The 14,661-nt window shown below is 41.5% G+C and overlaps 1 protein-coding gene across 1 annotated transcript in view; it reads left to right on the top strand.

Annotated features, from left to right (window-relative positions):
- Window positions 1-14,661, top strand: part of LOC141912614 (twitchin-like) — a 68,699-nt gene that overhangs the window by 36,960 nt on the left and 17,078 nt on the right. Inside the window, exons 39-66 of the mRNA XM_074803913.1 lie at window positions 17-211; window positions 785-889; window positions 1,031-1,228; window positions 1,713-2,009; window positions 2,318-2,599; window positions 2,962-3,264; window positions 3,449-3,599; window positions 4,200-4,351; window positions 4,438-4,556; window positions 4,910-5,075; window positions 5,536-5,838; window positions 5,940-6,044; window positions 6,233-6,430; window positions 6,766-6,903; window positions 7,010-7,177; window positions 7,527-7,638; window positions 8,128-8,300; window positions 8,608-8,799; window positions 9,471-9,730; window positions 9,822-9,951; window positions 10,760-11,062; window positions 11,208-11,316; window positions 11,619-11,794; window positions 12,374-12,661; window positions 12,999-13,164; window positions 13,383-13,603; window positions 13,678-13,771; window positions 14,200-14,406. Of these exons, the coding sequence (XP_074660014.1) occupies window positions 17-211; window positions 785-889; window positions 1,031-1,228; window positions 1,713-2,009; window positions 2,318-2,599; window positions 2,962-3,264; window positions 3,449-3,599; window positions 4,200-4,351; window positions 4,438-4,556; window positions 4,910-5,075; window positions 5,536-5,838; window positions 5,940-6,044; window positions 6,233-6,430; window positions 6,766-6,903; window positions 7,010-7,177; window positions 7,527-7,638; window positions 8,128-8,300; window positions 8,608-8,799; window positions 9,471-9,730; window positions 9,822-9,951; window positions 10,760-11,062; window positions 11,208-11,316; window positions 11,619-11,794; window positions 12,374-12,661; window positions 12,999-13,164; window positions 13,383-13,603; window positions 13,678-13,771; window positions 14,200-14,406 (5,311 nt within the window). The remainder of the gene's footprint in view (window positions 1-16; window positions 212-784; window positions 890-1,030; window positions 1,229-1,712; window positions 2,010-2,317; window positions 2,600-2,961; window positions 3,265-3,448; window positions 3,600-4,199; window positions 4,352-4,437; window positions 4,557-4,909; window positions 5,076-5,535; window positions 5,839-5,939; window positions 6,045-6,232; window positions 6,431-6,765; window positions 6,904-7,009; window positions 7,178-7,526; window positions 7,639-8,127; window positions 8,301-8,607; window positions 8,800-9,470; window positions 9,731-9,821; window positions 9,952-10,759; window positions 11,063-11,207; window positions 11,317-11,618; window positions 11,795-12,373; window positions 12,662-12,998; window positions 13,165-13,382; window positions 13,604-13,677; window positions 13,772-14,199; window positions 14,407-14,661) is intronic.

The following is a 14,661-nucleotide window of genomic DNA, read 5'->3' as shown; positions in this document are numbered from 1 at the left end:
TTGCGGGAAATTTCAGGTTACAACATCGAAAAGTGTCTGGCTAACTCGGACACCTGGGAACGCGTGCCGGGACTTGTAACCGGAGAGTCGCACACCGTCAAAGATCTCGAACCGGGCAAGAAATATAAATTCCGCGTGATGGCTGAAAATATGTTCGGAAAAAGCGAACCGCTCACGACGACGAAGGACACGGAAGCGAAGAACCCGTACGGTAAGTGTCAACAACTACAATCAACTTGTTACAAGTAACTTGTTACAATCAACTTGTTACAAGTAACTTGTTACAATCAACTTGTTACAAGTAACTTGTTACAATCAACTTGTTACAAGTAACTTGTTACAATCAACTTGTTACAAGTAACTGGTTACAGTCAGAAAGCCAAAGCACAAACATAGCACAGAAGACTGCCATCTACATAACTATACTAACTGCTTTATTGAACAGGGGCTGCAGTTGCTCAAAAGTTGGTTATAGTTAACCAGTGGATAGTTGGTACAGTGACAATTGATGGTATTTTATCCGCGGGTTCTCTTTAACCAGCTTTTGAGCAACTGCAGCCCCTGGACTGAACTGCTTCTTATACATGTGACACAACGATGGTAACATACACAGGTTATAACAGAGCTTAAAGCTTACGGTGATAATTACGAGACCAACAGTACAAGATAGAAAATAGGAATTCAAAACTCGTTGATGTTTGACTTAAGTAATTGTGGTGAACATGTAACAATAAGTGGTAAATTGCGATGAAATATGAAAATTTCAATGATTGTATATTTCTAGATGCACCGGACGCCCCTGGCAATGTCGAGATCGGTGATTTCGATCGTTCTTCCGTTCAACTGCATTGGAAAGAACCGCGTAACGATGGAGGAAATCCTGTCAAAGGTTCGTTCACATACGTGACTATCAGTCGAATACTGTTTGTTTCTCGATTTTAAGAATTGAGTTTAAATCTAGCTCGAATTCTGAAACCAGTTCTATGGTTTTACGAATTAATGAACATCGAATATTTACGTTTCTCATTAGGTTACTTCGTTGAGATGAAAGAAAGTCACAGTCCCGAATGGCAACGCGTCAATGTTTTCCCCACCACGGATACCAAGTATCCGATTCTGAATCTGCGCGAAGGTCGTGACTATCAGTTCCGTGTCGTGGCTGTCAACGACGCCGGTCCCGGTAAACCGAGTAAACCGACTGAATCTCACACAGCTCGTGATCCGATCTGTAAGTTCGTTGAATTTCGGGCATTTTCTGGTCATTAATCCGAGCTTACCTCCTCAGATCATGGGGACTGATGAATCTTCTCAGGCAAGCGGATTCTGGGGCTTTCGGCATCATGATCGTTCGTGGGTGGCCACTAACCTGGAAAACTCTGAGAATTGGAAAAAATCTGGGAAAATTTAGGGAAGTTGACAAATTTTGCAAGAAAAACCTGAAAAAGTCAGGGAATTAGGATAATATATTGACCACGTGCTTGTTCATCAACATGTCATTCATGAAAAAGCGACTCATTTAGATAACTTTTTATACCATACAAAAAAATGTCTCCATCTACCAGCCAATTCACTCATAGAGAAAGATACTGTATGATATAGATATATCTATCTAAGCCCAGTTGGATATGATTAGCCTGATAAAATTCTAGGTTGAAATGATGATATTTATCATGGAAATCTTTGCTTTGACTTGTTGTGTTGTCAATCTACAGTCCCTGCTGGTGCTCCGTCTGGTATCAACGTCGATAAAATCACCAAAGACAACATCGATCTTTCATGGCCTCGATGCGTCGACGACGGCGGCGCTCCGATCGAAGGTTACGTCGTCGAGAAGAAAGGACCGACCGGCGACTGGCAAAAATGCAAACAGGTCGGACCGACCGAACTGGCGACGTCAATTCCGGTTACCGAGGGTGAACAATGCCAGTTCCGCGTACGCGCGCTGAACGAGGCGGGTCTCGGTGAACCCAGTCGACCGACGGATATGATCACATGTGAAAATCAACCGGGTACGCTTGACTCCATTGAATTTTAAAGGAGACTTTTTGGTAATCGTTCGAAACCGTGTAAAATGGATGAAAGATCAATGATTTAGTTCAACTGCTCATCCATTCTGGTCCTTTAAAGATCTGTATAATGTATATACCACCAAAACTGACTGAGCTAGGCTTCCCGACGTTCTCTCAACCAAAGTTGAAATAGACATTAGTTCTAACCTAGGGATAATTCAATTGAAGAAGCGAATAAAAAGCAGACCAGTTGACATTTGTTATCTGTTGCAAGACATTGAAATTAATTTTCGCGTAATATTTTCCAGAGAAACCGAAGATCGACGCGTCTGAAGTGAAAGATGTCGTCGTTAAAGCCGGCCAACCGTTCGAAATCAAAGTTCCGTTCACCGGTTTCCCGAAACCGACGGCCGAATGGACTCTGAGCGACGAACCGTACGAGGGAACGAGCCGAACGTACATGAAAGTCGCCGACGATCACGCCATCTTGAAAACCGATGACGCGAAACGTTGCGATTCCGGAATTTACAAGGTCGTCTTGAAAAACGCGACAGGCCAAGATACCGTCAAGTGCAGGGTCAAGGTTCTAGGTACGGTTGATTAACATTTTCACTCCTAGATAATTGTGCATGCCCTCTACCAGCTCTTATTCTTGATGATGCATGTATTGGTTGACGCCTATACAGCTGGATAGGAACTATAATGAAAGCAGACGGTCTTCTGCTAATCAATAAACACCTAAGTCCCGCATAGTAGTTGGCTTTGCAGTACTAGGACACTTTTACAGGTCTTACTTATACTGCTGACCGAAATATCGGTTGCAATGGTGTACATTAAGCAAAATAAGCAACTGGAATTCTACTCTCTATTGATAGTGAACGAGTTCAAGAAAACACCTAAATTGACAAAAGTTTTTAGAAAATTAACGGTCGTTTGTTGCGTATCATTTCAGATACACCATCAAAACCGGAAGGACCGCTCGTACCGACCGACGTTCAGGCCGATCAAATCTCGTTGAAGTGGAAAGAACCGCTCGAAGATGGCGGCGACCCGGTTAATAATTACATACTTGAGAAACGTCCAGTCGGCAGCAAAGATTGGCAGAAAGTGAGCAGTTTTATCAGCTCGCCGAGCGCGACAGTTCGTAACCTCGACGAAGGCACCGAATACGAATTCCGCGTCATGGCCGAGAATAAATACGGCGTATCGGAGCCACTCGTCGTCACTGAACCAATCAAGGCTAAACATCCGTTCGGTAAGTGTACTCAAACCCTACTCAGTAGCTTTTCAAGGGTGGATTTAGGGGGTGGACCAAAAATTAAGCACTGGTCATATTATTCTGCGTGAATGCTTAATGGTTCTGGAAATGATTCACCTCACTTGCCACAGCATCTTTTTGGTAGAATCCAACTACTTACCACTGCTGCTATTAATTACAGATAAACCCAGTGCATCAGGATCACCAGTTGTTGAAGATGTCACCGAAGATTCCGTCACGCTCGCTTGGGAACCACCTCGAAAAGACGGCGGCGCACCAATCACCGGCTACGTCGTTGAGAAGAGGAAGAAGGGCGACAAGAATTGGACAAAGTAAGTTATTGGTTCTTAGGCTTCCATTACAAGACCCTTATTTTCGTATTGTGTGTCTTCCTGTCTGACTTTAAGGGACTAAGCTTCGTTCATATTGAGTCGATCTTGATGAAACTTGGGTACTTTGTAACAGGTGATTGGATTAGGATTTTATTTACACTCCAACCATTTTATGGTACGTGGAGGTAGACTTATATAAAGTATACAATATTTACAATTAACAGAAAATATAAACTTGTCTTAAGAATGGGCCCAGTGCACCACCTAGCTGCAAAACTAGGCACTGAAAACTGCTTTTCAATGATATGACTTTGAAGATGACCTCATAACTGAGGAACAGGGTCGAAATTCAAAACGTTGTCTTGACAAAATTTAGCTATTGGCCCTAGATATATCCAGAACATATCCAAAATGCAATTGGAACTAACGCATGGTTATAATGGAGTTTGAGCCTGAGCCCGAGCACTGTTGTCACATGTGGCTTGTATTTCTCGATATTGGTACCAGCAATGTTGATGAACTTTGAAACATGCTATACTGTAATACTGTATTAAACTAACACGTGAATTATACGTTAATAATTTCATTCTTGTCTCGAAGGGCCATACCCGGTGATTGCCCCGGAACCGGTTGTACCGTCAAAGGTCTGAAGGAGGGTGAAGAGTACGAATTCAGAGTCGCTGCGGTTAACAAAGCTGGACCCGGTGATTTCAGCGAAATCACCGAACCCGTGAAATGTCGCGCTCCTCCGAGTAAGTTTCAATTGAATGTTATCGTGTAAAAGAGAACGTCTGCTAAAAGGGGTGAATCTTATTTATCTCCGGATGAAATGTTACAGGAGCTCCGAAGATCGATTACTCCGGCATACCGAATGAAATTGTCGTTAAAAAGGGCGAAGATTTCAAACTGAAGATCCCGTACGACGGTTCACCGATGCCGGAAGTTACATGGGCCAAGGTAGGATAGATTAGTTTATTTTAGTTTAGAAGAGTTTTACGTCCTAACTGCAAGTAACAGCGTAACCCTAGTGGGTGTTAAGAGATGGCCAGGATCTTTTTATAGATTGTTATGACACACAACCTGACTAAGTTAGCAGAGTTTAGTCGATGTATGTGTCTAGACAGCCAACACCTGAAGTGGTTTCAAACTAGGGAACTCTTGGTGCCCAGTCCTGCACTCAACCATCTGAGCTAACTGCACAGGATTCTTAACTAGTAGTCTGCCCTAGTAACTCGCATGAAGTACTGAGCTTGACAGCGTTTTATGGTAGCGAGAATTTCTAACCTTCGTCGTTTTCTGTTTGATTCAAGGATGGAAATCCTGTGAACCCGGACGACCGTCATGCGATCGACACGGACATGTTGGAATCGATCCTCGGCGTGAAGAAAGCGACGAAAGACGACGCCGGACGTTACGTAATACAGTTGAAAAACGAAAAGGGAACGGACACTGTTCCTATCAATGTTAAGATCGTCGGTAGGTGTTGATTTTATCAAACACTGGGTGGCGCCACTCACCTGGAAGATTTGGAAAATTCAGGGAATCAGAAATGTCTAGAAAAAATCAGGGACAATTTCACAAATTTTGCATATAAATGGAAAACTCAGGGAATTTGTATAATGCTAATGACCATATGTTTCTTTTTCAATACATGATTCAATGAAAGAGGAATAAATTGTTACATTTTAAACCCTAGAAATTCCTCTAATTCACTCATGGAATTTTCGTTATAACATGGAAAACTCAGAGAATAGATTGGCAGAAAGTAGTCACCGTGGTTTGACACCATTTCCATGGCTGTTTAAATACAGCTGAATTGTGCCACTTAGAGAAAGAAAAATTCATATCATTTCGTATTTCAACCTTTCTTACAAATCTAAGACAAGCATCTATTTATTCATTACGTTTTGACGCAATGTCTTCAAATTTCCTACAGATGCTCCTGAAAAACCAGAAGGACCGATCGAAGTATCGAAAATAACACCCGACTCCTGCACCCTCAAGTGGAGCGCTCCGAAAGACGACGGAGGCGCGCCTGTCACTAATTACATCGTCGAGAAATGCGATAAGAAATCGGGAAAATGGACGCCTTGCAGTCGTTTCGTGCGTGGAACCTCCTACGACGTTCATGACCTCGACGACGGTCATGAATATCTATTCCGAGTTTCGGCCGTGAATGACCACGGAGAGAGCGAGCCCCTGGAGGCTGAGAAAGCGATCGTTGCCAAACATCAATTCGGTACGGATCTTTTTCCCTACGAACATGAAACGCTGAGTAAAGTAGACGTATCGATATTAATCCGGTTAATTTCTGTTTTTCTTTCTCCTTTTGTTAAACAGCTACACCAGACGCTCCAGGAAAGGTCGAAGTTAGTGACGTAGATGAAGATGAAATCACTTTGAAATGGGAAAAACCAGAAGATGATGGCGGTGACAAAGTTCAAGGTACGCGTTCATTTTGATGGTTTTCTTTTTACAAGATGCAGATTGTAGTGCAGTGTAATGAGTCCTTGAACGGAGCCCGAGCATTTTTTTGAGTCCAATCCTTCCTTGAACGGAGCCCGAGCATTTCCTCGGATACAGGAATTACTACTTTCAGCTTAGAAACTTGACGTGTTCCACTTTCGTTGTAGGTTACGTTATTGAAATGAAACCGGAAGGTTCGAACAAATGGAAGCCGTGCAACGATTTCCCGTGTCGCGGAACTCAGTTCACAGTCGACGGACTCGAAAAGGGCAAGAAGTACGACTTCCGCGTTCGCGCCAAGAACCGCGCCGGATTAAGCGAGCCTAGCAAAGCAACCGGTTTGACGGAAGCAAAACCGAAATACTGTAAGTTGTCGACCTTTGTCTAGATGGCGCTCACCAAATTTAAATCTACATATTATTATTATACTTGTCAGTACTAACAGGGCCCAGTTGCACACTCATGACTTCAAGTCCAAAAGTGGTCTTAAGATTTTAAGACTGGTTCCAAGATGTTAGATTGGCTATAGAACTAAGTTGGTCTCGGACTGGTGTTGAATCTGAGCCATGAGAATGTGCAACTGGTACCTGTAGTTAAGATCCAAGTTAAGAGATATTTCCAAATACCACTAACTATGGTTCAAGCATTTACCGTTACATCAATTATGAGTTACTGGAGATTTTCTATTTCGTACGAACAGCTGTACCGAAAGCACCTGGAATGCCCGAGGTGAAAAATGTTGGAAAGAACTTTGTCGATTTGGAATGGCCTCGACCAGTGTCTGATGGGGGTAGCAGGATTACTGGCTATATCGTTGAGAAGAAAAATAATTCTAAAGGTCAGTTTTTCTGTTCTCTGAATGATAACAATAGGACATTTTGAAATGGCTCGAGACCTCGTTGTTTTCATCGTTGATCTAATGTTCCGTTGCTATGATGTTTTAGGAGGTGATTGGGAAAAAGCGAGTGACTATAACATCAGAGAACCTCGTTTTACCGTGTCCAATCTACCGGAAGGTGACGATTTCGAATTCCGAGTGATTGCCGTGAACGCTGCCGGGCAGAGCGAGCCAAGCGAGTGTTCGATGCCGGTTAAAGTTAAAGAAAAGATCGGTGAGATTTCACGTTCCAATTTTCATTCATTTCTTATTCGTTTATTTATCGTATCAATTCATACAAAAAAATGGTAGAAAGATAACACGAAGGTGTAAAGAACGCAAGGAAATGAAATGCAAAGAAATCGAAAGAAAACAAAATATCACAAGTAAAAAATAACCCAAAAAATGTTGAAATCTGATAACAATATTATACAATCAACTAGAACTGTGGAACTTAATGACTGAATCTACGTATCCCTCTATTGTAACATACATATGAAATTTACAAGTAATTTCGAAATACAGAACGCTTCGTGTATTTCTGAAATGTAAATGCATTAAATATTCTTTTTTGTTTCTTACAGAGGGAACGAAACCGGAAGTATTGAAGAAGTTAGATAACTGCTTAGCACCAGTTGGAGGTGAAGCTACGTTCACGTGTATGTACGACGGCAAGCCACCACCCACCGTCAAATGGTATGTATCACATTCAAGGTGCTTTAAACTGCATTTAGATGTTTTAATGGCCGTGTCATATCATGTATTCGATCTCTTGACACCATATGTACCACCTCGTAATGATGATTTTTGGTACACTTGGCTCTAAAAATGATCCAACGATTTTAGTTAAAGCTATGGCAAAAAGGTTATTGGAAGGTGATTTTATCATTCAGCTCCTACTACTCTTCAGAATGAACTACCTCGTAACATAAGAGTCTCCATCTTTGTCCCAGCTTTCAAATCCCGATTGAAAACATTTCTTTTTATAAACACCTATGGTGGTTAATTCTAACTTGTAGTTTTCATAATGTAGCTTTAGAACGGAAAGTGCTGTGGAAATGATTTTATAATCGCACTCCATAAGAAAATATATCATTATTTTCATTATAAATTCTGCTCAATCTTGAATAACGTTGAATTGAGATGTTTCGTTCTTACTGGAAGCATCGTTTAAATGGTTTTCAGGTATCGTAATGGTTCGGAGATTTTCCCGACGAGTCGCGCCAAGATAAAGACCGACGACGACAAAACGGTTTTGACGTTGAGTGACATCGGAGAATCGGACGCCGGCGAAATCACGTGCGAACTGTCGAATAAACTCGGACGCGACGAGTCATCGGCGAAGCTGACCGTTCAAAGTACGTTGAGATTTTATACAACTCATAACAGTATTCGTTCAAACCCTCTGAATACTGGCCTACGTTCATGGTTCTTAAGTTTTGGCAAAATACTTCTGCCCATCTCGACGGTATTTTGTATGAACTTCTGATGAAATTGATCCTCTGAAGAAGAGCAGAAATATTTCATGTGAAACTTTAGGATCACATGTTGTTTGTGGGTTTTGCTTCTGCAAACTAAATATGTTACTTATCCGGTAGATACAAATATCATTAAATAGGAATTATGATCGGGACTGAAAACTTAAATAGCTTATTCTCGTTGCAGAACCACCTCAGATTGAGAAGTTACCACGACCGGATCAGACCGTCGACGAGGGCGACAGTTTGAAGATTAAGATTCCGTTCTCCGGCACCGGGCCATTCGACGTCAAGTTGAAGAAGAACGGAAAAGAAATTCCGGACAACGCACGTCTCAAGTGTCAGTGCTTCGACGATTACGCAGTTCTCACTTTGAAAGGTACATAGATAATTACATTAAAGGCCTGTTATAATTAACTGTCATAAGCCACTATATGATGTTTAATTATAGAGAGGGAGGCTACTTACCTAGAAATCAAGGAAAAGTCAGGAAATCTTCTTTCCTTTTCCTTCTTTCCTTTTCTTCTTTCCTACGGAATATAACTGAAATCAACACTTTCAAACAGAGAGTAAAACATTTGCTTTTCTGCAAAGCCTATGCTCTGTGAATTCAGCACCACTACCTTACAAAGCGCTGGTGAACATTATTATTAGTGAAACAGGCGCTATATAAATGTGACATTATTATTATTATTATAAAAAAGTTGGAGAATATTCAGGGAAATTTGTTGAGATTACTAGTTCGCGCATGAAATCAAACAGTTTTCGTCTATGTCATAGGTGTTTGACTGTATTAATTGATTGGATTCTTAGATCAAATCAGGGAAAACAATGTGGATGTCAAGGAATAGTCTGGGGAAAATGTTAAATGATGTATATTATAATATATTTATTTGCCACATATAAAATTTACAACTGTCATCATCAATTTTGGCCAGATATTTCTGAAAATGACTTTGAATTGATGTGGGTCGGTTTTCCTGATTTGACATGTAGTAATATGAATGTTACGAAATTAGATGACATGAAAGGTTAATATTTATCATTCAGATGCAAATAAGGATGATACTGGCGACTACAAAATTGAAATCAGTAATCCCAGTGGTTCGGCAGTTGCTCCCATCAATCTGAAAGTGAAAGCCCGTCCCGGGAAATGTAACGGCCTCGACGTGTCGGATATCACTAAAAACACTTGCAGCTTATCGTGGAAAGCCCCGAAAGATGACGGCGGTAGCAAAATAACTCATTACATGGTTGAGAAAAAACTGAAAGATAAACCGTACTGGGGAACAGTGGCTTCGTACTGCAAGGTAAATCAGAAAAACTGTCCACCCGGTTTTGTAGAAATCGACCATTTTGATTTCGATATCTGAAATATGCTTTCATCATATATTGTTTTAGGAGCCGTATTGCGACGTTCAAGGATTATACGAAAACGAGGAATACTTTTTCCGCGTTTGCGCAGTGAACGCTAACGGCGAAGGAGAATATCTGGAAACGGCGAACGCTATCGTCGCTAAGATGCCATACGGTACGTACCTTCAGTCACTTCAAACTCGGCTAACGTAGTACGCAGTTCGTTTGGGGTTAAATCAAAAACCCACAATCAGGATCCAGTTCCACAGTTCTGAGTTAAGATTTGACCCTGGGTTAAAACATTGAAAATGAACTAACTTTAACTCAGAGTTATCTCAAACTCACAACTGTGGAACTGGGTCCAGAAGAACAGCTAATATGGTTCTAATGTTTCAGGCAGAATACGTCTGCCCATATTCGCTGTATTTGTTTGAAATTTCAGTTGGTTCAAAGCTAGTTCCTCCTATGTGCTGGTCAGATTTAGGTGCGGTTTCTATCTAGTAAACCCAAAATCTATTCAACTTGTTTCTTGATTTATTGCTGTCCTCATGGTACATAACAAACAACATTCACAACTAGTAAACAAATTAGTATCTTAAACTTAAAGCCCTATTACATGGCCAGTTCTTGTGTGTTTGGTAAATTTAGAATTTAGTCCTTCTGAAATGTATTTTAATTTCTTGAATGATTTTGATTGTGCATCACCATATCCTCTCCACAAGTGGGAAGCTAAGTGGCAGAGAGCTTCAGACTACGTTAGTTCTTAGAACCTCTTGGGTGTATGTTTACGCCCAAGGGTTTTCATTCAAAACAACCATGGCAGCACCACGAAAGTCGGAATGTGGGTGAAAAATAGGAATTTTGTGCAATTAATTGAAACTGTGGGAAGATGGAATCAAGAAACAATAAAAACCTTTAAGGGGTTATTTCTAATGTTGATATGCTGATGTATTTCATATATGAATGATTTTGTTTCGATTCAGACGCTCCCGGTTCACCGGGTGTCCCCGACATCGAAGAGGTCGGCGCCGATTTCGTCAGTTTACAATGGGAGAAACCGCACACGGACGGAGGCGGTAAAATCACCAGTTACATCATCGAGAAACGCGAGCCCGGCTCGGAGAACTGGACCCGCGTCAATCATCAGCCGGTCGTCGCTACGATCTTCAACGTTCCGAATCTGATCGAAGATAAGGAATACGAATTCCGTATATTCGCCGAGAATCCGGCCGGTCGCAGCAAACCGTCGTCGAATTCGCGTAAAGTGAAAGTCAAGGATCCGAATGGTAAGTAATGACTGTAGTTCAGTGGAGCTGATTGGTCGGTCTGTCCTGTTTTAGGAGAAATAAGTATACCTAATTTGCATAATCTGTGGCAAGGTTTTGAAGGATAGATTTTAGATATACCTGTATTTGTTATCGTGAATTTCAGCTGCGAAAATACCAGAGTTCACTTCACCGCTGCGAGATACTCTGTGCTCCGAGGGCAAAGCCGCCAAATTTGAGTGCGAGATTTTGGGCACGCATCCCGACGTCACCTGGTAAGCGATACTTCCCCTCCATTCGTGAAATGGAATTCAACGTTAATTTAGTCTTTATATCCAGGGGCCGGTTCCATAGTCATGGCTTCGACTTAAGACCAGTCAAAGACCAAATTAGTTCTATAGTCAATCTTACAACTTAAGACCAGTGTTAAGATTTAAGACCTTTTTTTGACTAAAGCCACGACTGTGCAACTGAACCCAAATGCTTTTGTGATTGATGACTAAAAATGTTACTAGAAGAAATATTTGTCCGGATTTATAGTCGTATAACTTGATAAATGTATGTGTTTTATACGTAGGTTCAAGGGAACTCGAGAAATCTCCGACGAAGATCCGAAATATGAAATTCATAAAGACGGTGATAAACACATGCTCGTCGTACACGACGTGTTCGGTGAAGATTCCGATGAATATTCGGTCAGAGCTTCGAATAAAGCCGGAACTCGCACGAGTCGCGCTGAATTATCTATTAAATGTAAGTTTGAATTTAACGACAATGATGTATCTGTATTTACTAAGATCCCGGGAATAGTTGGTTTGGATATAGTTGAAGTAGTGATAATTATTACAACTGCATATTGTTTATGCGATGGTATACATTAACTGATTTTTGAACGACTGACTGTGCAGTGATAAGCCTTGATCTCATCTAGATGACTTCACCCACGTCAAACTGGTCAAATTTAGCCTCCAATTAGGCTTCTGCTTTCACACGTAAATCACTCACTCGATACTAAAACACTATCAAAGCGATGCTGTGGCAAGTGAGGAGAGTCATTTCTGGAAGCAGTTAGTATCCACATGTGATAATTGACCAGTGTTAAAATAGAAATTGTTTGGTATGGCCGATTTCAAACAGGCGCAGGCCCATATGGCACCAACGTGAATGGAATAACCTGGCCCAATCTGGCATGGGCAAAGGAAAAAAAATGCTTGTGCGATCGCAGCTTTTCTGTCACCACTGTCTGTGGTACTACTGGCCCCTTATATGGAATGAACTCAATTCTCCCCAATCATACTGTACGTTCAAACTGTAATACTTCGTTTAATCTAGCGCCACCTAGGATCAAAGTTCCCGAACGATTCAAAGACGTATCGACCTACGAGAAAGGCGAGGAAATCGTGTTGAAGGTTCCGTTCACCGGCAACCCGAAACCGACGTGCAAGTGGATCCGCGACAACGAAGAGATCAAATCCGGCGGACGACATAAGATCGAGGTCACCGAGCGTCACGCATTCTTGACGATCAAAAAAGCCGAGAAAGAGGACGAAGGACCGTACAGGTTGACATTGGAAAACGACCTCGGCACAGATTCGGCTGTGATTAAGATACAGATTAATGGTGAGTTATAGCAGATAGCAGATATTGTGACGACCCTAAAGGGTCTAAGGGCCTATGATAATGAATGCTGGTAATATTCATATGATAATGATATGATTTATATGATAATGATATCGTTTTCATCAACAATTAAAAAGGACTCCAAAATTACAAGAAGGTTATATGTTACATAACGGAATTAGTAGATTGATGATTAAGGACTGAACAGAGCCATTAAGGCTGTACGATCACTATAGGATATTGAAATTGAATGATGATAAGGCATAATACTATTAAGGAATGATATTGATAAGTAGTAATGATGATTCAAGTCATGTTTCGATGGAATATTTTCCAGATATGCCCGATCCACCGCGTTTCCCGATTGTCGAAAGCGCGTTCGAAGATGTCGTCGGTTTGTCGTGGAAACCTCCGCTCAACGACGGCGGTAGCTTCATTACCGAATACATCGTCGAGAAGGCAGACGCGAATAAAGACAACTGGACCCGTGTCGGCAGTTCCAGGTTCGTGTTTCATCACGGAACGAGTTTCATGGATATGCCTTTATCTATGCCTTGGAAAATCAAAGTTCAACGGTTCTTAGTTAAATTTTACTAGATTTTAATAAGATCGTTTCGAATCTTGGGAACTTCATGGTTTTTCATATCCGAAGTGTTTCAACATCGAAAACGGAGTTAGAGAAGATTTGATATTTTATATAACGATATCGATATCTATTCAGGTTGGCTTACATGAATATCCAAGACTTGCAGCCGAGCACCGAGTACGAGCTGAGAATCAGCGCCGTCAATTTCTACGGCCAGAGCAGTCCGTGCGAGCCGATCAAAGTGAAAACTACGGAAGCGATGAAAAAACGAAAGGGCAAAGGACTTTATGACGAACACGGACGAAAGATTCGCGGCCAATACGACGGACCGAAGATCACGGACTACGATAAGTTCTGTAAGAATACAAACAATTCGTTCGTCATTTATTAATTATCGAAGTCGGATTCAAATAATTGTTTTATTTCATAGACCACGATTTATGGGCTAAATATCACCCTCAACCTGTCGACGTGAAAAACGCGAGCATTTACGATTTCTACGATATTCTCGAGGAATTGGGCAGGTAGGATTGAGGATCAGTTATGGATCATGGGCGTCCCAAGGGGGGGGGGGTTCGGTAGTACGAACGAACCCCCTTTTTGAATTTTCAAACGTCGACGAACGTCGGCACAATGGTCTGCATTTGCTAAATTAGAAAAATAAAATCGATACATGCAAAGTAAACGGGAACCAGTCTACCTATAAACGGGAACCAGTCTACCTCAGATTGCACCAGAACGTGCCTGCTTGCACGAAATTTTCAAACATTTTCTGGGGTTGGACCACCAAACCCCCTCTATTCCTAAAAACGAACTCCCCAAAAAAAATCCCGGGGACGTCTATTTGGATGGATGTTTATTGTCTCCATATTTCGACTTCTCTTTTCCCTAGCCCTGATTTCACTTTCTGCGTTGCGTACGAATTTTCATGTTTGTATGAATACGTTTTCAGCGGAGCCTTCGGGGTCGTGCACCGGTGCCGCGAAAAAGCGACCGGCAAAATCTTCGTAGCTAAATTCATCAACACACCATTCCCGCTGGATAAAGTGACCGTGCGCAACGAGATCAACGTCATGAATCAACTTCATCATCCGAAACTCATCAATCTGCACGACGCATTCGACGACGGAGACGATGAAATGTGTCTAGTTATGGAATTGTAAGTGTAGCATTGGGTGGTTTGTTAGATCAATGAGCGGCCACTGAATGACTCATCAATCCTACTCAACAACTTATAACGACGTGACGATAATGTGTAAAGAATCCCATGAAAAAATGGTATAAAGTCCAAAAATTTTTCTTTGGCTACTAGTTGATTCGACATTTAGACAGGAATTCCTGAAGATATAGCTGAAACATTGTTATTATTGTGGGATTCTTTACACATTACTCAACAGCTTACCTTCATACTTAT

This window comes from Tubulanus polymorphus, chromosome 11, assembly GCF_964204645.1.
Source record: "Tubulanus polymorphus chromosome 11, tnTubPoly1.2, whole genome shotgun sequence".
Taxonomy (NCBI): domain Eukaryota; kingdom Metazoa; phylum Nemertea; class Palaeonemertea; order Tubulaniformes; family Tubulanidae; genus Tubulanus; species Tubulanus polymorphus.
This window is presented reverse-complemented; position numbering and strand designations above follow the sequence as displayed.